General features: G+C 37.0%; 1 protein-coding gene across 2 annotated transcripts in view; it reads right to left on the bottom strand.

The window, feature by feature from the left end:
• ELP3 (elongator acetyltransferase complex subunit 3) overlaps window positions 1-25,564 on the bottom strand; it is a 107,163-nt gene that overhangs the window by 56,246 nt on the left and 25,353 nt on the right. For both annotated transcript variants that reach the window (XM_069075627.1, XM_069075626.1), the window contains exons 8-9: window positions 19,947-20,108; window positions 12,621-12,747 (exon numbers count right to left, since the gene is read on the bottom strand). In XM_069075627.1, coding sequence (XP_068931728.1) covers window positions 12,621-12,747; window positions 19,947-20,108 — 289 coding nt within the window. The remainder of the gene's footprint in view (window positions 1-12,620; window positions 12,748-19,946; window positions 20,109-25,564) is intronic.

Genomic DNA, 25,564 nt, shown 5'->3' with positions numbered 1-25,564 from the left:
TATAAGGAGTAAGGAACTTGTAATCCATGGAGAGAGGGAATCAATTTCTCTTCAGTGGAAGAAAAGTGGTGGTGGTTAATGATTCCTTGCTAAGAGATGGTGAGGTACTCATATGCCAACCTAACATTAATAATAGAGAGATAAGCTGTTAAGGCACCCAGGTGGTATGGTGAATAGAGCACTGGGCCTGGAATGAGAGACTTGAGTTCAAATCCAGCCTCATACCTTAGTAGCTGTGTGATGCTAAGTAAGTCACTTAAATCTAGTGTGCCTCAGTTTCTCATTTTTTTCAGCCAAAGATAAGGTTTATTAAAACACCTACAGAAGATGGGTACAATTCTAAAAATCCATCATATTGTTCGGACTCAAGGAATCCAGGCATTGGCTAGACTCTTAAGGAATCTGGGCACTTTTATGGAGACAAGATGGATCTTTTTGTTTTTTAGATTCTTCAAATGCTTTATTAACTTCTGATTTATATCATTCATTTCCACCAAATTTTGAGTTACAAATTTTCTCCCCATTTTTCCCCTACCCACCACCCCAAAATAGCAGTCCCACAGGATATCCCCTCCTCCAATCTGCTCTCTCCCATATTTTCTCCCATACCCCTTTCAACTTTTCCAGTGGATCTCTATGCCCCAGTGCCTGTATATCTTATTTCCCAATTAGATGTAAAATAGTATTAATAATAGTGTGTGTGTGTATATATATATATGAATATATATATGGATATTTGATTTTAAAACTTTGAATTCCAGATTCATTCCCTTCCTCCCTTGTCACCCACCCTTACTGGGAAGATAACCAGTTCAGTATAGATTGTACATGTGGGGCTAATGCAAAACAATAACATAGTGGATATATTGTAAAAGATTGACTATATTTCCCTACCTCCTATCCCACCTTCCACTTGTTCTATTCTCTACTTTGATCCCATCCCTTTTCAAAAGTGGGTGCTTCCAACTTCCCTCCCCCCCAGCCTGCCCTCCCTTCCATCAACCCCCCTCTCATCCCAATTCCCCCCCTACTCTCCTGGAGGGTGAGATACCCTATTTAGTGTGTATTTCATTCCCTCCTCAAGCCAAATTCAATGGGAATAAGGTTGACCCATTCCCTTTTGCCTTCCTATTCTTCCCCTCCATTGTAACCACTTTCCCTTGCCTCTTCTATATGAAATAGTTTACCCCATTCTGTCTCTCCCCATCTCCTTTCATCTCTTAATTTCATCTTTTAAGTATCATCCCTTCCTGTTAAATTGGTCCTGTGCTCCCTATCTACATATACCTTTAAACATGTATACATTCACATATGTATTCATATGCCCATATACCCTCATATATATGTGTATATATATATATATATATATATATATATATTCCCTTCAACTACTGAGAAAAGTTTCATAAGTTAAAATTATTGTTTTTCCATGTAGGAATGTTAATAGTTCGACTTTGATAAGTTCCTTATGATTTCTTTTCCCTGTTTACCTTCTCATGCATTTCTTGCTTCTTGTATCTGAATGTCAAATTTTCTATGCAACTCTGGTTTTTTCAGCAAGAATGCGTGAAAGTCCTCTATTCCACTGAATGATCATATTTTCCCCTGAAACATGATACTCAGTTTTGCTGGGTAGGTGATTTTTGGTTTTAATCCCAGCTCCTTTGACCTCCAGAATATCATATTCCAAGCCCTTCAATCCCTCAGTGTAGAAGCTGCCAGATCCTGGGTTATCCTGATTGTGTTTCCACAATATTCAAATTGTTTCTTCCTGGCTACTTGTAGTATTCTCTCCTTAATCTGGGAATTCTGGAACCTGGCTATAACATTCCTAGGAGTTTTCTTTTTGGGATCTTTTTCTGTAGGTGATCAGTGGATTCTTTCAACCTCTATTTTGCCCTCTGGTTCTAAAACATCAGGGCAGTTTTCTTTGAGAACTTCCTGGAGGATGATTTCTAGGTTCTTACTTTGATCATGGCTTTCAGGTAGTCCAATAATTTTTAAATTATCTCTCCTGGATCTATTTTCCAGGTCAGTGGTTTTTCCCATGAGGTATTTCACATTGCCTTCTATTCTTTCATTTGTTTCGATCTGTTTAACAGCATCCTGATTTCTCATAAAGTCATTAGCTTCCATTTGCTCCAATCTAATTCTGAAGCAATGATTCTCTTCATTGAGCTTTTGAGATTTTTTTTTCCTTCTGGCAAATTCAGCTTTTTAAGGCATTCTTCTCCTCATTGCCTTTTTGAGCTCTTTTGTCATGTGAGTTAGTCTATTTTTTAAGGTGTTATTTTCATCAGTCAGGCTGACTCTCATTTCGTAATTTTCTTGCATTTTCTTATTTCTTTTCCCAATTTTTCTTTCTACTTCTCTTATCTGCTTCTTAAGGTCCTCTATGGCCTGAAACCAGCTTGTATTTTCCTTTGAAACTTTTGATGCAGGAGTTCTGACTTCACTGTCTTCCTCCTGTTCCATTCTTTGCTCCTTCTTGTCCCCAAAATAGGAGTCTAATGTTGGAATCTTCTGTCTGCTTTGCTTCCTTTGCCTGGTCATGTCGCCCTCAGTCACTTTGACCCCTGTGCTTTTTGCCACAGTAGGACTCTGCCACCAGACAGGGGAGCTTTTATCCCAAACGCTGGGGTTTTCTCAGGAGGTATTAGTTGGGTGCCCTCTCTGAGGTCTCCACACACTCTGGCAAGTTGGACACACACCCCAGGACCTCCACCCTAGACTGCAATACAGATCCAAGAAGGTTAAAGCAAGAGCGATTACCCCTCAGACTGGTGCTTGGTCCCCCTACACTCTGCAGGCCAGGAGCTCAAGCTGCCACATGGGGCTGGCTCACACTCCCACTTACTGGGTCCCAAAGTCCAGACTGCACTGACCTCTCACTTTGTCCTTCGCACCTATGTGTTGATAAATCTGGAAACAGCCACAGCTGCTGCTGATCTGGAGTCCCTCTGGCTGGCGGCTGGTCAGACCCGCCCTAGGGCTAAAGCCTCAGCGTGGGGCTGGGCTCGGCTCGCAGAGCACTGCGCTTGACTCCCAGAGCACTGCGCTGGCCAATTCCTGCTGGCCTGCCGTGCTGTTCTTAGCGGAAGGTTAGCTTCTCTGTGTCATTTTGTGGGTTCTGCAGCTCCAAAGTTTGTTTAGAGTTCCCTTTTTACATGGACTGGGGAAGGTGGAAGCCGGAGCGGCAGGGAGGTCCTGCTTCTACTCCACCCCCCTCAGTTTCTTATTTGTAAAATGAGCTGGAGAAGGAAATGACAAACTACTCCAATACTTCTGCCAGAAAAACCTCAAATGGGATCATGAAAAAAATCCAATAACATGAGTTGAATAGGGCTGAAAAACAACAACAAATACTGTTTCCAGTGGGGTAATACTGCCAAACCTGACAACCAATACCCCTTCTGGGGATTCAACTGAAAACAAATAACACCACTAAAAGGAACCTAGAAAGCACATAGATATATATTAGAGTTCATTCTCTGTCCACAGCAAAGTAGATGATAAATTTTTAACTTGTATTAACAATCACTTCATTCTTCAAAATGAGGAAGCTGTGAGAGCTATTCTTGATCTGATTTTGACCAATAAGAAGGAAGTAGCTGAATCTGAAATGATGGTAACACTAAGATACTGTTGACCTCTACCTTATAGTTCATGATAGAGAAAGATAGGAAATTCAGATAGTCTAAATGCCCTAGATTTTGAGGAAATGGATTTCAAAGAATTCAGAGAATGCGTAGTTATGATCCCAGATCCTAAAATTTTATATAGAAAGTTGGCTAATGTAAGGTAAAGGAAGAATGAAATTCTGAAGACACAAATACAAAGGATTTCAATGAAATAAGCCGTCAAAGGAAATAAGCAAAGGGTATTCAGAAGATTTACCGCCATCATCAACCATGTAAAAACATTCCAAATACTACTAAGAGAAATGTAATTTAAACTGAGGTTTCATCTCACATCCATCAAATTGGCAAAGATGGAAACAGTATTGGAGGGGGTGTGGGAAAATAGGTACATGAACACAATCTGGAAAAGTTTTGAATCATTAAATAAGTTACTAAACTGTTCTGACACTTTGATTCAATACTCCCACTGGTTGGTCTTTGCCCAAAGAGGCCAAAGGAAGAAAGAATGGTCCAAAAGACATCAAAATATTCATAGTAGGCCTTTCTGCAGTGGCATAAAACTTAAAAGAAATTAGGGTAAGGGTGAGGGTTAAAAGAAAACTGGATCAACTGACTGGAGAATAGTTGAATAGATTACAGTACATGGAGACAACAGAATACTACTGCCTTATAATAAATGTAGAATAAGGGGAATTCAGAGAAACATGGAGGACTTATATGAAGAGATACAGTGAAGAAAGTAAAACCAGAAGATCAATACACACATTTACTACAATAAAGTAAATAAAAATAATAGTAAAAAGTGGTTGAACTCAAGAGTAAAGGCATACACAATTCTAACTGTGAAGGGCAGATGATGAAACAAACATCCTTCTTCTTGACTGTGGGTGCTGAATGTTATTTAGGTTGTCAAACATGACTGGTACATTAGTTGGCTTTTCTTAACTTTTTTTTTTTAAAGCAAGGGAAGATTTGGGGTGGAGGAACGGTGAGATAATATTGGGAAATAGTTTAAAAACCAAAAGGGATAAATAAAAAAAAAGTTTAAGAGTAAGATATGTCTAATATTAATGAAGATGTATAGGGGAAACTTAACAGTCAACTTAGCTTTTAAAAAGACAACTAGAGAGGATAGAAGCAAGGGTTAGATAACTGAAAAATAGAAAAGGGTGGCATGGTAAGAATAGTAACATCAGTGTTAAGGATCAGAATGAACTGGGGATAAATTCTAAGAAAACAGGGTAATTTATACATGTTGAGAGTAAGAGTAAGATAAAAGGCTAAGACTGTTACTTGGAATGAATGGATCCATCTCTCCAGCAAAACAAATGATCTTTATTTAGACTGAAAGAACAAAAACTGGTGGATGAAATCTGATCTAAGTGAGCAGATAGTAAGAGTTCATCTAGCTGCCCTTAGTAAATTCTATTTCCCCAACAGGTCTATACAAACTTTATCCCATCACATAGTAATAGTAATATTAGTAATATTACTAATAGTATCCCATCACATAGTAATAGCTTATGAACAGCATAGCTAAGGCACTTGCTGATCTATAAAAAACTATCAAAAACCAGGCTTGGAGGTGGGAAAGTGCTGTCCTAGTTTTCTAATGGCTGGTTTGCTTGAATTCTGGGCTAATTTTTAAAGTATAATATTAAAAGAGATGGCTGGTAAGCAGTTGGAAAGAGAAATGAAATGTCATAATAGTGATCGCTAGAAGCCAGCATGGGATTAATCAAGAATAGGTCAGTTAGGGGCAGCTAGCTGGTGCAGTGAATAGAGCACTGACCCCGGAGTCAGGAGGACCTGAGTTCAAATCCGGCCTCAGATACTTGACACTTACTAGTTGTGTGACCTTGGGCAAGTCACTTAACCCCAATTGCCCTGTCTTCCCTCCTCCAAAAAGCAAAAAGAGATAAAAAATAAAAAGAATAGGTCAATTAGTTGCAATCAAAATTAGCTAAATGACTACACCCCAAGAGTTGTAATATTGGATCCATGCCATGATGGGAGATCTCTGTAGAGTGCTCTAGTGCACTTGGTCTTGGGGGAAGATCTCTGTAGAGTGACCCACTGCACTTGGCCTTCTGTTCAACATTTTTACTAATGAATTGGCAAAGATGTCATACCTGTCAAATATGTAGATGACACCAAGCTGGAAGGGACAGCTAACACAATGGACTATAAAATCCAGATCCAAAAAGATCTTGACAAGCTACAGTGACAGGCTGAATCTATTAATATATAATAGATAAGGATAAATGTAAAGCCTTACACTTGGGTCCAAATAATCCACTGAATAAATACTGGACAGAAGAGGTAGAGCTGCATGATAGTTTGTATGAAAAGGAATAAGAAACTAGTTTTTCTGAATAGCAAGCTCAAGTTAAAAGTATGATAGCAGCTAGAAATGCAAATGTGAGCTCATCCTTCATTAAGAGAAGCATTGAGTCCAGATATAGAGGTCCAATAATCCTATATTATTCTGTACCAGTCAAGCCATGTGGAATTATGGGTACTGCGTTGTAGGAAGCATGGTTCCAAAGTGGAGTATATCTAGAAAGGCAACCAAGATAGTCGGTCAGGAGAATAGGGACAGTGACTTAAAAGAATCAGTTGAAAGAAAAGATTTAAATTGTTTAAAAAAAGATAAAAAATTGTTTAGACTAGACAGAAAACAACTTGCTCTAATGATGTAAATGACCCAAGTTATCTGTGAGTAAACAGAGGGCTATATAATGAAAAACGGCTTAGATTTCTTCTTGGTTCCAGAGCCCAGAAATAAGAGAGTGTACAGGAAACCTTCAGGGAGATAAATATGGGCTCTATATGGAGAAAGAAAACTTGCAAATAACTAGAGCTGTTCAAAGGGGAAATGGACTGCTTTTGGAGGTACTGAGTTTTTCCGATATCAATGGAATCTGTATGGTTCAATATTAAAAGTAGTAATATTCAATGGCCAAATTTTTAGTGGGTCTTTTCAGAAAAAGTGACTAAGAGTTCTTAGACTCTTGGTTATTTCCTCTCAATCCTTTCTCTTACCTCATCACAATTCAAACTTTGACTGGGTGGAGACTAATTTGGATTTTGCTCCAGAACTAATTTCCATTGGAAATCACAACTGTGAAAACCTTATATATTTAAAAATTCTGAATCAACTACAGGTTAAGTATTAAAAAAAATCTTTCCTCTGCTCATTCAACTCCTTTAGTAAAAATTTCACTATCTCTGTTTACTTTTTCTAAATGCAATCTACAGCTTAACAAGAACTGGGCTGATCCCCAAGCTAAGACTCAGCTGCCAGGCCTTGTAAATAAAACATTTAATTATATTCTTTACTCACTGTGATGATGTGAGTCAGAAAGAAATCAGGCTTAGAACAAGAAAGAAGGGAGTTTGCTTAGGTCCATTTTTGCAATGGTTTGAGAGATTATGTTTTTTTCCCAGGATAGATTAAAAAGTATCAGTGCTGAGTTGGAAGCAGAAGAGATGAAGGCAGAGCTTCATATGGTGTTTGTTCTTAGCCTATAAAATTTAAATCTCTCACTTCCAACATATATAAATACAGAATGATACAACACAAGTTCATTCTACTGTTTGTTTAGAAAAACAGGAATTCAATTTCTGGAACTAACCTTTTCTGTTTATTTGATAGTTGTTTCCAAGCCTGTGATCTAGACAATGAACATTAAGACCAGAAAATCTCCTAAATATTATCCTTTTGGTATTGTAAACAATCTATGTTATGCTTGTAACCCAAGTCTGCATTTCTATTTTTTCATTTTGCATTGGTAAAGGAACACTACGTTTTTATTGGTCTTTATACTAGTACATTCCCCCCCCCTTTTTTTTACTATAATCTGTTCTTGTTTTGCATCATGTATAATGGAAGAATCACAATTCTTGAGTAGCTCTCCTCCACTGAATCAATAATTGTCCAACACACAATGACATTTTTTTAAATCTTTTTTTATTTTTTGCTCAGTATGCCTTTTACTCCTTTAATGGTATTTCCATTGCACCTCCAAGTACATGTAACTATTGACTTCTTCGATTTTTCTCTTGTTGACTTTGAAACACCTTTCATCTCAAGATTCATTGTATATCCACTAGGCCTTAGAGAAATTCAACTCTAGTAAACCATATACAGTTTTCTTTGTAGCTGTCGTATTTTATGTTCCCAATTTATAAGGTCTTTGGCAAATGTTATGCAGTTGCCTGCAAAGAGCAAATGTGTCAGTTGTTCTCCAGCTCTCCTGATGACAGTTTCCCATACCATCATTTTGAAACCCCATAACCAATATTTCTGCAAATATTCTTATAGAGACTGGGTTATTCTAGTTTACTCCTTTCCTCTTGTAAAAATTATGTGGGTTCTGGAAAAGTAGAACTTCCACTGTATAAAACCTGTTTATTTCTGCCAATAGATCTATTTATGCGAGGTTAAGCCCAATGTCACCCAAAATTTTTATTACCAGAATGAACTTTGATGAATCAAAAGACCTTTTTGAAGTAGGTACACAAATAATGGTCTTGTAGTTGATGAATATCACCTCCTAGAATACTGTACATTTCCCCTTTAGCTGCTAATCGGCTTAGATTCGACTTGTAGGGAAGAATTTAGATTGAAAACCTTATTGTTCTTTTTTCTTGTCCACACATTTAAGTCATTATGTTGTTGATCCCATTCTCTTCTGTCTTCTTTGAGAGCTTGCCCCTTATATCAGTATCTTTCAAGTTAATCTTTTCAATAAACAGGCTCCTTATTTCCTACCTAAAATATACCTAGATCTCTTTATCCTTAAAAAACCTTCATTTGATTCTGATTTTCTCTCAAATTATTGTACTATACTTAGTACGAATGCTCTTTTCCATGGCCTATCCATTATCTTTTAACTATTCAATCTTTAAAGAGAAAGACTAGAACTGAAAACATTGATCTGAAAGTCATCTACACAGAGATGATAGTTAAACCCAGAGAAGTAATAATGTCACTGAGAGTACAGAAAGAGAAAAGAGCCAAAGAAAGTGCCTTGCTGTAGATCCAGTGTTAGGGGATATGAAATGGATGATGATGTAGCAAAAGAGACTAAGGAATGGTCTTAGGTAGGAAGAAAACCAAGAAAGGGCAGTATTAGGAAAATCCAGAGAGGAGAGAGTGTCCCAGAGAGGGTGATCCACATTGTGGAAGGGCGGAGGAAGGTCAAGAAAGATTAGAAATGAGAAAGGGCCATTGGATTTGTCAATTAAGAGACCACTGGTAACTCTGGAGTAATTAGTTTCAGTTGAGTGATGGGCTGGAAGCCAGACTGCAGAGGGTTTAGAAGAAATGGAGAGAAGAGGAAGTAGAAGCATTGAGGGGAGAAAGCTTTTACAAAGTTTGGCTTTGAAGAGGAGGAGAGATACAGGATGATAGCTTGAAAGGATAGTAGGACATAGTAAGGTTTTTTTTAAGGACAGGGGATACTGTTCCTCTTAACTGGTCTGTCTTCTTCCAGTCTCTCTCCCTTTTCAGTCTATATTTCATACAGATGCCAACAAAACCTACATAAGGCATAGATAGGTCTAACCATGCCACTTACCTAATCAAAAACCTTAGTAGCTCTCTCATATCCCTAGGATAAAAACACAATCCTCTCAGCCTGGCATTTAAAGTCCTCTATGGCCTTCCCAGTCTTTATATTAGTTCATACACTCTGTGTTCCAGTCAAATTAGATTCCTGGCTGCTCTTGGATTTGGGCATTCTAATGCCTTTCTATGTGTCTTTATACAGGATTTGCCTTGTGACAGGAATGTACTCCCCCCATCATCTTTTCCTCTCAAAACTTCATCTTCTTTTAAATTAAAGCTCAGTTGCTACCTCATCTGCAAAGCCCTTTTCGATCCCTCCTTCCTCAAATTGTCACATATTTACTTATTTCAGTATATGCTATATCTCCCAAGTAGAATATGAGTTCTTTGAGGTTAGAATCTGTAGTGGAAAAGGTACTGAAAGCCATAAGAGACTCTTGGGCAAGTCACTTATCCACCCCAGACCTCAGTTTCCCTATTAGTCCTGTGTAGCTCCACATCTCAAATTCTATTGTGGCAGAACTGAGACTACAATTCAGATCTCCTGACTTCCAGTCAGTGTTTTTTTTTTTTTATTAAACCAGGGGAATGTGAGGTAAAGAGCCCAGAAAGAAGAATTTCACACATGTGAGGTTACTAAATGATTCTCCTTTTTATACACTGTTCTGACCCAAATTATACATGGTGAGAGATCCTGAGAATGATGCTGGGAACCAAGCAGAGAACTATCTCTTTCTTGTTCTACTATGGAATCCATGTTAAGTTTTAATTTCTTCTTTCACAATGATTAAGCAATTTACGGAAATGTAGATGTAGATCATTCAATACAGACACTAAGCTCTTGCCTTTTACCAGTCTCCCCACCAGGAGTGGCTCTAAAATGTGCCTGTTTTCAGTGAGAGGAGATGACAGCCTATGAGAGTGCATCCAAAGGCAAGATATCACTACAATACAGTCTTTGTAATCAGACTGGTAAACTTCTGACTCAGTAACTCTATTTATGGAGTAAAATTAAATCTAGAAAGACCTGGGGGCTGCTAATTAGAAGCCAGGTGTTACATGAAAGAAACTAAGGAACAAATAGTAAGCAGGATTTAGAATACAAATTGAAGTCACTTAAAAGTTGGAAAAGAGGTTCTGAATTCTACTGGGCCTGAACAATGTTATTATCTAACCAAAAATTTTATAGAGGAAATGAAACCATTAACTTGGAGAGCATTATTCCCTAGGGATAAATCAGAGTTTCCATTTTAGCTCTTTACCATTCAACTGCTGAGATGTAGATAGAAATGAGATAGGTCTGCCAATATTCCCTGTGGACTGAAAAGATCACAAACAAGCAGATAAATAAATCTGCTTATGTAAAGAGGCTATCTGCAAGAAATGCTGGTGAAATAACCTTCCTCCTTTGATACTAGGAATAATTAATTGAGATTAGGCTATTTGCTATTATTTGGAACACACTATATTCTTTTAATAGAATAACCCTTAGAGCACTGACTGTTATTAATCTTCCCAGGAGTTCTGCTAATGAAAACTGTGCTTTTGGTGTTAATAGTCCTATTGTTCAAATATCTGGGACTACTACTATAAACCCTAGGCAGGCCCTACTGAAAACTACAAATTATTATGGAGGCATTATTTGAGGAATTACTAATAGTGATGCCTGAGACCTATTTTCACTGTGTAAATGGTTTTTTATTTGGGGGTGCACTGGCTCTAAATAAAGACAACTTTTAAAAGCTAAGAAGATATATTAATAAATGTGTAGCACCACATCTGAAGGTTTCTTTCATAAATAAAGACAATTGGGGTTAAGTAACTTGCTCAAGGTTACACGGCCAGCATATTTCTAGGTGTGGTGCTAAGTATCTGAGCACGGATTCGATCCCAGGTCATCCTGACTCTGGGGTTGGTGCTCTTACTCACTGCGCCACCTGGCCGCCCCTAAGCAATTGGGGTTAGGTAACTTGCTCAAGGTTACACGGCCAGGTGTTTCTGGGTGGGTGCTAAGTTGTCTGAGCCCAGATTTGATCCCAAGTCATCCAGACTCTGGGGCTGGTGCTCTTACTCACTGTGCTACCTGGCCGCCCCTACAATTCCATTTTTTATGAGGTAGATAGCAAAAGAAAATTTCCTATATAACTTAATAAATAAAATATATTATTTAGCCTTCCTCCCAAAAATATATTTGTAAATAACATTTTCTTTGTTAATGGGAAGAAACAACCTTAGCAATCTAATTTCTTTAATAAAATTTATGTTGATGCTTTAAAACACATAGCTGTTACTTATCAATGATTATTCTTCTCTCTCAAATTGAAATTTCCCTGGTAATGAAGTACAATACAGCAAAACAAATTTATTAGCAATATCTGTTGATGTATAACTTCATTCCATACCTTTAGTTCACCACTTTTCTGTTAAGAGAAGGGAGGCATGACTAACCATTAATTCTGTAAAGGAAGACACGGTGGTACATTGGGAAGAATTCTGAAAGTGGAAATCTAGGAACCTATGTTTGATCTTGGTCCTACCAATTATTACTTGTTTGACTTTAAACAAGTCACTCAACCTCTCTGGATCTCAGCTGTCAATTTTCAAAATGAGGGTTTGGACTATGTGGTCTCTGAAGTTTCGTCTAGTTCTAAACCTGTGAGCCTACAAAGTCAAGAACACTTATTGCACTATATTAGAGTTCTGATGTATTTCAACATTGCTTTCCTTTATATTATAGTGGTTATTGTGTAAATCATTGTTTGGTTCTGCTTACTTTGTTCTGTATCAGTTTATTCAAGTATTTTCAAGTTTTTCTGAATTTTACGTATTCATTATTTTATTATGGTATAATAATATTCCACTACATCCATACTGAACAATTTGTTTAACCATTCCCCAACTGATGGGCACCAAATTTTGTTTCTAATTCTTTGGTAGCACAGGAAAAAAATTAAAATGTTTGTATATGTAGGACTTTTCCTTGTCTTTGACCTCTATGTTTTATAGTATTTACTGATGTATATATGTTGTCTTTTCCAATAGAATTAAGCTCTTTGAAGGCAGGGGCTGTTTTTACCTTTTTTTTTTTTAAACATTTCAGCACTTAGGCAAAGGCTGGAACATAGTAAGTGCTTAAATAATGCTTGCTGATTGACTGATATGCCTACTATTGGTATTACTATGTCAAAGGATACCATACTTGTTATGGGTTAGTGCCTTTTCAGATTGTTATTCAGATCAGCTGGAACAAGTCAGAACTCATTAGTGTACTTATCTCACAGCATTACCAGCATTTCTAATTTTCATTTTTTTGGTGAAATTTCCAATTCCATTTCCAAAAGCATATCAAAGAATAGGAAGGATTCACAATATATGAAGTCTAAAATTTTTAAATAAACACTCACTGTGAACTGTTCAATGTCTCTTTCCAGTCCCACATTTGGCAAATCTGGCATCATATGTGCTACAACTTTGAAACCCGCATCCTTAGCCAGATGAAATGATTCACACACTGCCTTTACTGTGTGGCCCCTGAAGAAACAAAAGGCACGATATACACTGATTATACAAACAAGTGAGGGACAGTATTAACACAGGACAAGACAATCATTTGGATATACTAGAGCAACACTGAACCTAAGAATCTTAAGGATGTTTGTGAAAAACTTTAAACTCAAAAAATTACTTGCTGTATCTTTTTGCCTTCAAAAAGGCCTATAGTTAAACCACTCTGCATAAGGCACTGTTTATTCCCCATGCCACAATTTCTACCTGCTGAAATCTTACCCATCTTCTAAAACTTGGCTTAAAGGTGACCTTTCCAAAGCCCCTCCTGCTCCTCTCAATCATTCTTTAGAACTCTCACAGAATGCTCGAGGAACAGCTTGGCATAGTGGACAGAGTGCTAGACTTGAGTCAGGAAGATCTAAGTTCAAAATGTCACAATGACACTGTGTGACTGTGGACAAACCACTTGACCTCTCAGAGCCACAGTCTGCTCCTCTGTAAAATGGGATAACAGTATCTCCAGTACCTACCTCAGAAAGCTGCTCTAAGGGTCAAATGAGAAAATGTGTGTAAAGAGTGGCAAACTCTACACCACCATAGAGATATCAGGTATCATTATTCTTCCCTCTCTCATGCCCTCAGAAAGCACAGTATAGTGGAAATACCACTGGATTTGGAGTCAGGACACCTAGGTTGGAGCAAAGTATCTATAATATTACTAGCTCTGGGGGCACACCACTTAAGCTCTCTGCCTCAGTTTTCTTATCTGTAAAATGTAGATAACAAAGCCTACCTCTGAGAATTACTGTGAAGCAAGCATCTTGTAAACTGCAAATTGTAAAGTGTTACTAAATATCAATTTGACCTGAACAAAAACATTCTCTTTAAATTTTTAAAAATTGAAGCCTTTTGTTTTTTTTAACCTAAATGTCCAAATATATTACTCCCCCATCTCCTATAAGAAAGAACTCTCACTTATTGCAAAGTATAAGGAAACAGAAAAAAAATATTTCAGTGGCTACTTCTGCTGCCCAGAAGCCGCTGAGCTCTTCCTCCTTCTCTGTCCCCGGCTGGTTGGCTGCTGCCACTACTCACTCCAGGCACAGTATTTACTCATGGGCAAAAACGAGCTTGTACCAGAAGGCCAAACTGGCTGAGCAGGCTGAGAAGTATGAAGACATGGCAGCCTGCATGAAGGCTGTAACTGAACAAGGAGCTGAATTGTCCAATGAGGAAAAAAAACCTCTTCGCTGCTGCTTAAAAAATGTCATAAGGACCTAAGGTCATCTTGGAGGGTCATCTCAAGTACTGAACAAAAGGTGCTGAAAAAACAGGAGATGGCTTGAGAAAAAAGGGAAAATTGAGATATCTTCAATGACGCACTATTTCTATTGGAAAAGTTCTTGATTCTTAATGCTTCACAAGCAGAAAGCAAAATCTTCTATTTTAAAATTAAAGGAGACCACACCATTATTTGGCTGAGATTGCTGCTGGTAATGACAATAAAGAAATAATGGATCAATTGCAACAAGCACAACAAAAGGCATTTGAAATCAGCAAAAAGAAGATACAACCAATGCATCCTCTACATTTACATTAAGTAAAGCATCATACAAAGACAGTACAATAATAATGCAATTTCTTATTGCTCAGTTGTTTCAGTTGTGTCTGACTCTTCATGACTCCATGTGGGATTTTCTTGGCAAAGATACTGGAACAGTTTGTTATTTCTTTCTCCAGCTCATTTTACAGATGAGGAAACTGAGGCAAACAGGGTTAACTGACTTGCCCAGGATCATACAGTTATTCAGTGTCTGAGGTCAGATTTAAACTCAGGTCTTCTTGACTCCAGGTCCAAAGTTGTATCCACTGTGCCACCTACCTCATAAAAATCTAATTAATGAGAGACAATTTGACACTGTAGACATTGGACACCCAAGGAGATGAAACAAAAGGAGAAGAGAATTAACCAGTGTTTCAACTTTTATCTGCCTCATTCTAAAATGTATACAATTGACCATTTGTCATTCATGCTATCCCACAAATCATTTTTCTTTATGAATATGATTTATGACATTTTAGTTACTTCCATTTGGATTTCTTTATTTCCCACTGGTTTTTATGTTTAATGTTAGGGGAGTAGAGCCAGTTAACATTTGGGGAGTTATCTGTTTTGTTCTGAGGTGGTCAATATGGGGATGTGGCATTTTTTTTTACATGTTTTATGTAGTACTTTTGGTACATTGTGATCTCATAATGCCAATGCTAAATCATTATGCCTAAGCAAAGAAAACTGCCTATATCTTGGCCTGTCATGATAATTGGTTCCAGTCACAGGTGTGGTTACTATGGGCACTTTAGGATTGGAGCATTGATGGCTATGGTAGAAACTGATGTCCCCTTGGTGGTTGTCCTTCATTCTCATAGAGGACCAAAATGACATCACTATGCTAAAGTCAGGTTCAATGTCTTCAATTGTGGCTGATTAGAGCAATATGAGCTCAAAATGCTCTACCACAGGGAGGCACAGTCCATGTGAGCACTTGGGGTGGATTCTCCAAATCTGCGCATCCTGTGCTTCCGTTGAGCAGTTTCAATTATGCTTTGCTCACAGAGCATAGCTCCTTCTCTGATGTGGGCACACCATGCTGAGCAGTCCTGGGCCAGTGTCTCCCATGCCCCACAATCAATTCCAAAGTTCTTAAGAGAGACCTTAAGAATGTCTTTGTATCGCTTCTTCTGACCATCATGTGAATGCTTGCCCTGTGTGAGTTCTCCATAAAACAGTCTTTTTGGCAAGCATACGCTTTGCATTTGAACAACATGGCCAGTGCATCGAGGCTGCACTCTCTGAGGCAGAGTTTGAATGCTTGGCAGTTTAGTTGAGTAGGACCTCAGTATCTGGTACCTTATCCTTCCACATGATCTTCAGAATCTTCCTGACAATTTAAATGGAAGCAATTCAGTTTCCTGGCACAGTGTTGGTAGACTGTCCAGGTTTCACAGGCATACAACAATGAGGTCAACACAATAGCTCTGTAGACTCTCAGCTTGGTAATCAGTCTAATAACTCTTCTCTCCCATACTTTCCTTCCAAGTCTCCCAAACACTGAGCTAGCTCAGTGTATGTGATGCCATATGTATCTGTGGAATACACAATCTCAACATATACTTATTTATGATTGCAGTTACAAGTGTTCCTTAAGATAAAGTTTTAATCTAGTCAATTTACTCTAGAGAAGGGCAGAAATGGTTCACATTCCATTATTTGTAAAATCACCTGCTATTTTGCTTTGATTATTTTTGCTACACTCATTTTATTTGTATTTAAATGGTTTAGGCAACCTAAGAATAAATGTACAAGATTCAGTAAAAAATGAATTACTTAATATTTATAAAGTCATTGTATATCAAGTACAGCAGTAAAATTTAAAAACCCATGTATTGAACTTTAGGTTTTTTTGCTTTTGTGATTTTTTTTTTTGATACCTGCCTACCATGCATAAGCTGTAAAAATAATTAACAAGAAAATACCTTGTGACAATGGCTAGTTTTGTTTAATATCTTATGAAATTTTCATGAACACAAGCATAAATTTTAAGAACATGTGTATTAATTTAACATTAAGTAGAGCAAAAGTTTTATGAATGGAGAAGGAAAAAAACCCACAGTTCAGCAAAACTAACATATTAACTAAGTCTGACATCATATGCTAATGTTCTATTATCTCTAGCCCTGAAAGAGGAAAGTGAGGTGCACTGCCATTATCTCTGCTTTGGGCCCAAACACTGTTATTATAACTTAACAGAAGTCAATTTCAACTGCTTTGTTGCTGTTTTTTCCATTTATATTGTTGTAGTAATTGTGTACATGGTTTTCCAGGTTCTGATTACTTCACTTTGCTTCAGTTCATAGAGGTCTTCCCAGGACTTCTCTATGTTCATGACATTCACTGTTTTTTACATCACAGTAATATTCTATTATATTTATATATCACAATTTGTTTAGCCAGTTCCAAATCTGTGGGCATTTATTTTTATTTCTAGCTCTTTGTTACTACAAAAAATGCTACTGTAAATATTTTGGTGTCTATGAAACCTTTCTTTGTTGCCACTGACCTCCTTCGGATATATGCTAGCAGTAGGATCTCTGGATCAAAGGGGGATACATATTGTAGTAGTTTTCTTAACAAAATTTCAAGTTGCTTTAAAGGATGGTAGACATTAATCTACCTGAAAGGTTCTTCTATCTCATAAGCCTCGGGCACTCTCACGGTTTTGATCCCAGCACCTGTTCTTCTTCACACTCCCTCCCTTGGGAACTTAACTACTCTCAAAGCTTTCATGCTTAACTTTATGTAGATGGTTCCCAAGACTTTATCTCTAGACTTGACCTGAGCTTATATAAGTTAATTACTTATGAGGAATTTCTACTTGGATGTCATGTCTTCGATGCAAACATGTTCAAATCATGATTTTCTTCCAAAGCCTGCCACAATTTTCCCAATTAGTGAGATTTATAAACTCAAAAGTCATGTTTGATATTGTTTTTACATCCATATTCCTGACTTCTGTCACAATAGGTATCAGAGAGGAAACAAGAACTATGATACTGTCTCTGTCCTCAAAGAACTTAGATCTAGTTGAGGATAATTAATATACATCTATGTAAATATAACACCACAGTACGTGCTTAAGTACCAAATCAGTGGTACCTTTGTTTTTTAATGCATATGAGTGTCAATATAAAAGGTGACAATGATAATACAGTCTATGGTATCAAGGAAAACTATCAATACTGACACTAATTATATATAAGATACCAGAGAACTAACAAAAGAGAACCTCCCAAAAAAAGGGTTTATAAAAGTAATGCCAATTATAGATATTAAGTGAACTGTTTTTATGTATACTTAATTACTATGCAGCACAGTAATCATTTTGCATATTATTAAATATATCAAATTGACTATGTTGAAACTTTTATTTGATTAGCACAGTAAACCCCATACATATATGCTCATACTTTTTAGTTGGCAGCACAGCTGCCTGTTTATACATTAACAAACTTACTAACAAACAAACATTGCTTGCCACAGGAAAGTTTATCAAGAGCAAAAGAGGAACCAAATAAAACTCTTCAGGTGGCTTTAATAGACCTAGGCTATTTAAATTATTCTCCAAAAAACTTTTTAGCTAAATATTTATTATAGCTTGTTTATAAACTGGGTATCCTTGAATGTTATGTGCTTTTGTGGAACCTGGACTACTTTTAAGTACTTAAAATTATTACAGAATTTTACACTTCTTTTATTGTTGCATTTAAGTTATGTATTGGTTATATCTGTGAATGATTTTATTTCAAATTCTTGGTCAAGAACACAACTCCTAAAATATCAAATTTGTCGTTTCTATGGGAAAATGGAATATATTTTAATGAAGTAATTTCCATAAGAGTTTGACCTGGCTATGTGTACCTTCAAACTATGTGGAGTTTTGTGTGTATATTCATTTATCTATGTAGGGGCTCTGAGTATCACAAAGACATTCTAAGCTGGAAGGATCTCATGCCTCTTCTTTCATAATTCTCTAAAATGCATACTACAGAAGTAGTATGTACTAAATAAATATTACTGACAAAGTGACTAAAAACTACCCACTGGCAAATGATTTTTTTTTTCTTTTTAAAGCACACTTTAGGCCATGGGGTCCAAAAACCAAACTGTTACTAGGGGAATAGGTCAAAGACCTATTTGGATTGAATTTATATTCCCTGGATACCATAAAGAAAGTAATAATACTGAGCAAAGACGAGAGGAAAAAGAGGAAATGAAGAGTTCTACAACATAAACACTTTCCCTGTTCGGCATCCTCACTCATTAATTTACAAGCATTCTACCTACTAAATGTTTTTATTCCTATTTGACAGATGAGGAAATTTAGGCTCAGCAGGTCTAAATAATTTATGAAATTATTAAATAGAAAACTAAGAACCTGAGATTAGGCTTTCTGATTCCAAGTGTGTAGAGTTGACTATCACACCACACTGCTCCCATCTAAGCCTAGACTGCTCTGCCTCATGTACAAACCATACACAATGAACATAATCAACTTTATTTCTCATTACAATCCACATTAACTTTCTGCTTCTGTCAGGCCTATTTCTTTCCCATGTTTCATACATGTCATTAACTACTTTTACCTTGTCTTTGTTCATTCTGCTTCGCTCTATTTGGCATGTTCTCCACACTAACCTCTATCCAAATCCTATCTGTTTTCCAAAGGTTAGCTCAAGCCTCAGTTTGTCCAAACGCTACAAGTCCAAATGCTCCTTCCTCTTTTCTGAATTCTTAGAGTACTTTCTGTACTATTACCTTCCACATTTAAGTGTACTATACTATTCTCTGGTTGCTTCATATTCTTTACAAAATCTAACAAGGTGGAGTTGAGGAAATCTATCAATTAACCAGCATTAACCAAGCACCTACTATGCACCAGGCACACAGAACACAAAGACAAAAGTGAAACAGTACCTTACCTCGGAGGAGACAACACACACATTTACAGTTACATATAAAACATATACAAAACAGATACAAGGGAAGCTTAGGTAGGAAAAGGCACTGGTTAGTCAGGGACCAGAAAAAGACTCTTAAAGAGGCTTAACACAGTTTCTGGTATGTAATAGGCATTTAATAAATAGTTGTTGACTTGACTAGATTTGATCTGAGTCCTGAAGGAAACCAGGGACTCCAAAGGGTGATGGTGAAAATGACTTGCATTATAGGGTGAGCACAGTATGTGTTAATGAAAAATATTTATATAATGCTTTAAGGTTTACAAAGTGCTTTATAAATATTATCTCACTTTATCTTCATAGCAACCCTGGGAAGCTGGTGTTATTATCCCCATTTTGCAGATAAGAAAACTGAAACAAACAAGATAAGTAACTTGCTGAGGGTCAAATAGCTAGTGTCTACAGCTGGATGTGAACTCAGTTCTTTCTGAGTCTAGGTCTAAGACTGTATCTGCTGCACACACCTAGCTGCTTCTTGTGTTTGAGACAATCTTTCATTTAATTGACTTGAAATTAAAGTACTCAGCTTTTTTTTCACATTCTGATTGTAGGCCCTATGTAATATGTCATTTTACATGGAACCTTCGGATTGCATTGGCATAAAAGGCCACTGCCACATACCAATTTTCAGGTAACTACGATCTTACCTGTTGGTATCTCTGGCTACATCTTCATAAACACTTTGCACTCCAATCTCCAGTCTTGTACAGCCATAAGATAACATATCACTCAAATGCTTCTTCAGGCAATAATCTGGTCGTGTCTCAATGGTGATCCCAATGCATTTTGTGAGGCTTCTTTCAGAGTACCTGTAAAACAAATCTAAAAATAAACCACATTTTCCAATTATAGGATATCTCTGACTACTCCCCAAAACAAGGATTTCTCTTTCCCAACTGAGAATCCAATGCTTCTGCAATCACACTCCTCCTGGAAGCAATGGTTTCTGATATAAAATCATCTTACTGGTCCTACCAATCATCACATTTAAATGAAAAGTATTTATATGAATTTTGTCTCCCTCCATGTGAATTACTCAATACAAATATTTTACAATGTGCATTTTCTCTGAGAGGCTGCTAATATTAGAAATAGCACATAATAATTATCAATCTTTCTGTGTGATACCTTTTCCTTAATGTCAAGATATCAGGCTGCTAACTACCAGAATATCTTCCAATTACTTTAGTCAATATTCTATGTGCTGATCACCTTTGGGATAGAGAAAAGCAAAGTACCTGCAAGAAAGAATAAGTAAAGATTGTTGGGGAATTTTAATTGTATCCCCTCCCACCAGTCATTAATTTAATTTCTTAATTCTTCCAGCCAAAATTTTCCTAACATTCTATTACAAATAAAACTCATTTTGTATGCTAGGCTTCTTCCTCTCTTTTAAGAATTTATATCCATCAGGGCGGCTAGGAGGTGCAGTAAATAGAGCACCGGCCCTTGAGTCAGGAGGACCTGAGTTCAAATGCGGCCTCAGACACTTAACACACACACACAAAAACCCTAGCTGTGTGATCTTGGGCAAGTCACTCAACCCCAACTGCCCTCCAAAAAGCAAAAAAAAATACAAAAAGAATTTATAAAAAGATGTAAGTAATGGAGAATAGAATCAAATATATTGCAAGCATCTCATTTTACAAGACAGGTCAAAATCCATACCAGTAGTTAAGTGAAAAAGTTTCAGGATTCTGCTCTCTGACTCCAAATACAGCCATGTTTTCCACTCTATCATTTCTTGAAAAAATGATTCTCCTAATAATCTATGCAATTAGTTCACTGTTTACTTGTTCATTTCTCAGTTGCTAATAGAAACTAAACCCACCAGTGTCAATATTAGCATTTATCTACTTTGGGCAATAATTAGGAAAATAATGAATTGTTCTTCTGTTTTTACTTAAATTTCAAAAGTGAAATGTTAATTTGAATAATGCTTTGTATAATGACAGGCAGAAATAGAATAAAATATCTGTAGGACCTAAGGTTTGAAAATTGTACTATATTCTGTATTGTATAATAAAACCAATTTATAACAAATATATGTGCAAAGTTGAATTTTTTGACATTAAAACATGATTTATTAAAAAGTAACATCCTGAAGATGATAGAGTAGAAACTGGACTTCCTTGGGGCTCCGGCTCCAACCTCCTCCAATTCATGTAAAAGGTGACTCAGAAGAAACTTGAGAGCTACAGAACCCACAAAATGACACAGAAAAGCTAACCTCCCACTGAGGAGAGCCCAGCCGGCCAGCAAGAAGTGGCCAGCATGGCGCTCTGGAAGCCGACCCCAGACCCAGGGGAGTTGTAGGTTTTAGCCTCAGGGCAGGCCTGACCAGCCACCAGCTGGAGGGACTTCAGATCACCAGCAGCTGTGGCGGTTTCCAGAATTATCAACATTCTCTCTGCCCCAATTTATGGAAACTGGTCAGTATATACTTGATAAAGAAAGAGCCTGGAGGCCTAGAAAGTTGTTATCCTTCATAGATTCAGAGATGGAATTGACTTTTAAGTCATCATTTTACAGATAAGGAAACTGGAGCCCAAAGGTCTCAAGACAATAAGTAGCAGGGCTAAGATTCATACTCAGGTCTTCTGATTTCAAATTCAGCATTTTCTTCATGGTATTATACTGTGACCTATATCAACTTTCCTTCCTGATACTATTTGCTTTTCTGTCTTCTTGTACCATACTTGGCTTTTTGTTTCCTAGCCTTGTTCTGTTGAATAAAATATGGCTAACTTGGAGATTCTTGTTTTGGCTAAACCCAGTCATGCAATTGTTCCAGACTGCAAACTAACTAGTTTTCTCCCTGGCTTGGCTAAGATAGTCTGATGGACTGAGCACTGGACTTAGAGTCAGGAAGGTCTGGGTTTAAAGGTACTGAGTAAATAGATACCTACTCAGCATGTAGCCCTAAGGAAGTCTGACTGGTCATTTCCCTATTGGTGAAAAAGAAATAATACTTGTAACATCAACCTTGCAAAATAGTTGAGAGACAAATGAAGAAATGTACATAAAGTACTTTGTAAATTTTAAAACACTATCTTAATGTGAGCTAGAAATCTCATCTCACTTATACCAAAGCAGAATTAGAGCCACAATCAAGAGAAACTCTTGCCTTTTTAAAAGACAGTCTCTAAAAGCTGGAATGCTTATAAAAAGTCCAGAGGAGGACCAAAAAAATGGTAAGGAGCCTTGAGTACATACCATATGAACATCTGAGAAAACTGAGATGTGTAACCTTAATAAGAAAGGATTTGAGGGTGTGGTGTTGGGAGGAAGGAGCATGATAGTTGCCTCAAAAATTTGTAGGCCTATCACATACAAGATTAGATTTGTTCTGCTTGGCCTCAGAGGGCAGAACTAGGAGAACGAGGTAAAAGTCACAGAAAGACAAATTTGTGATAAACATAAACATTCCTTACAATTATTGCTATCCTAAAGTTGGTTTCTTTTAAAGGTAATCAGCCTTCAAGAGAAGTCTTTAAACAAAGGATGGATGCCTAGTCATTTCATATATGAAAATAAAAATATAACAGGAAATTCACTAATTAATTTAAGTGGGGAGGAAGGGATGTATAGAAAAAGGAAGCAAGGGCATGTAACAAGTAGAATGAAAAGGCATGAAATAATCTTGGAAGAAAGTGTCAAGAAACACCAGTGTTCAGAATGAGATGATACTGGTGAGAACTAAGGAGGACCCCAACTCTCCACATTCCACCTAACACCCCACACCAGGGAAAAAAGATTACCAAATAGGACCAGGATCAGAACAATTCAGGTTTTGGTTTGCTTTCATTTTCTCTGCCAATCTAAGCCTCAGGATTTATTTTTGCCCTTTTTTTTGGAAGGGCAATTGGGGTTAAGTGACTTGTCCAAGGTCACACAGCCAGTTTTTTGGGGTGTCTAAAGTCACATTTGAACTCAGGTCCTCGACTCCAGGGCTGGTGCTCTATTCACTGTGCCACCTAGCCGCCCAGGCCTCAGTTTTTTTCAGTCATAAAAAGAAAGGTTTCAACTCTAAGAGGTCTAAGGTCTCCTTTAGCTCTAAAATTCAATGATTCTATTATTTAAAAATCAATCTGCTTTTCCCAAGCAATCAATAAAATTAAATTATCTCCAAATTTTACCCAGGAACCTGCAAACACAGAGTTTTGGTTTTTTTTTACTTATTAGATAAAGTTCAAGATTTTGTGAGAACTTTTCATTCTAACAGTATAAAACCTTATGGTATCAACATTACTATGCTACATGAAGATAACAAGAAGCAACAGTAATCAATTTGTGCATTCACTAAAGGATAGCAATAGAAGAAAAAGGACTAGCAAAAATAACCAAATTTTATTGCCTCACTAGTTAACAAATTCTATCAGGAAACAAGTCTTAGTCTACTGATATTTTTAGCCTTCAATAGACAATAGAACTGATACACTAAATAGGCATTTAATTATTCGAAACAAAAGAATTCTGAGGTCAGATGAAGCCATCGTTGCCAACATAAAACCTTACTTAACCTATATACTAAAAAATCTATTTCTTAGAATTCATGCCATTAAGTCAGCAAGTTCACTGCCAAATGACACGCCAGTGACTCACTGAAAATACCACTGGGAAAGCAACTGCACAAATGTGAATTTTGTATACAGGAGAAGCAATTACAGGATGAGGCCAGCGGAATTTACAAGCTAATCTTTCTACTGGAGGGGAGAACATCAAAGACCCAATCAAGGAAACAGGAAGCTGCAGCAGGCATGATAACGTCTCTTCATGAGTGGAGGTTTATAGAGGGCACAAGGGACAGGAATACAAACTAGACCTCAGATAATTTATTTTCAACTTCATTTCAAAATGCTTTCCTTCAGGGGTTTAAAAAAACAACAACCCACCCTTACCTTTGTAAATTCAGTTACAGGAAGGGAAATGGAAGAAACAAACAATGAAAGTTAGTAGTTAATATTCTATAGATACAATCTGATTATTTTCTAGAATCCTATTTTCATTTTGCAAACGAGGATTTCTTTAGCATCCTGCAGGTGAGCTACGACAGCTAGAAAATAGCCCTATTTATTAAAAATATAGTCAGAAGCCACTCATATTACTCAATGAAAAATTACGAAGGCTAGGTCTAGTGAGTGGAATTAAGATTTGGAAAAGACAAGCAGCAAGGATTTGAAAATTCCTCCTTCTTGGTAATATACTCTCTATCTTTGACCTTTCACTGTGAGACCTATAATGTAATTTATTACAAAATAAATTCCTATGTGTTACACAGTTAACTTTTCTAGCATTCAGTTTATGTGCAATTATGAATAGTCATTAAAAACTGTCCTTCAACAATACCTTGTGGCCGGCTGCCTCTCCTAATCTCAACTGAAGTACAGACTGATAGGTGAAAAGCCAAGTTGAATTCTAAAGTAGTTTAGGAAGCCTTAAGTCTAGGAGAGAGCTGAGATCTAGAGGTACTAAGATAATTTGAAGTCTGTCAAATTCAGGGTAAGGCTGAAGCAAAATTCAGCTTTCTAGCTTGGTTTTTTCTCCTACTCCATCCAGGGATCTCCAAGGCTACAAACCCACAAGCGACACTCAAGTAACTCACCCAAGGCCTAGCACACCTTTACTCTCTTTAACCACAGGCAACAATCCATCAGAGAACATATCAAATTAGGTCAAAGAACTTAAACGAAAACTATGAGAGAAATGAAAAGATTGTAATGAATTACAGATTCCATAGGGAAAAATACTGATTCATCTACTCTTGAAAAATCCTTGATGACTAACTCATTTTAAATAGCTTCTACTGAGAATAGCTAGGAAGCATTAAAGATTGGGTATAAAATTGCTTTTGGTCAGCACTGATTAATAAAGAATAAAATCATCTAAAAAGCATGCCAGGTTGTTCTACGCTCTTACATTTTGGTGTTTGGATGACTCAGATATGTCAATTCCTTCTTATCTCCCAATCTGTGATTTTTATATCTAATTTTGGTAATCACCAAAAGCTGCTACTTTCTAAAAACTGGTAGACTACATTGCATGCACAATGTTAGTGTCATTTAGACTAATCAAGTCTTCTGGGAAACTATACTTGTTCTGTTCTTGAACTCACTTCCCATATTCCTTCTAATGTTTCCAGTCTTTATTATACCACATTGCTTTTATCAAGATTCCTCTTATCAGTAACGAGCAGGGAAGAATTCGTTACCAAGGAAGTAAGAAAATCACAGAAGAAAAAATGGATAGTTCTGATTACATAAAA

The sequence above is a fragment of the Petaurus breviceps genome, unplaced genomic scaffold, assembly GCF_028583685.1.
Source record: "Petaurus breviceps papuanus isolate PSGF00001 unplaced genomic scaffold, PetGlider_PUasm1.0 90919, whole genome shotgun sequence".
NCBI lineage: Eukaryota > Metazoa > Chordata > Mammalia > Diprotodontia > Petauridae > Petaurus > Petaurus breviceps.
This window is presented reverse-complemented; position numbering and strand designations above follow the sequence as displayed.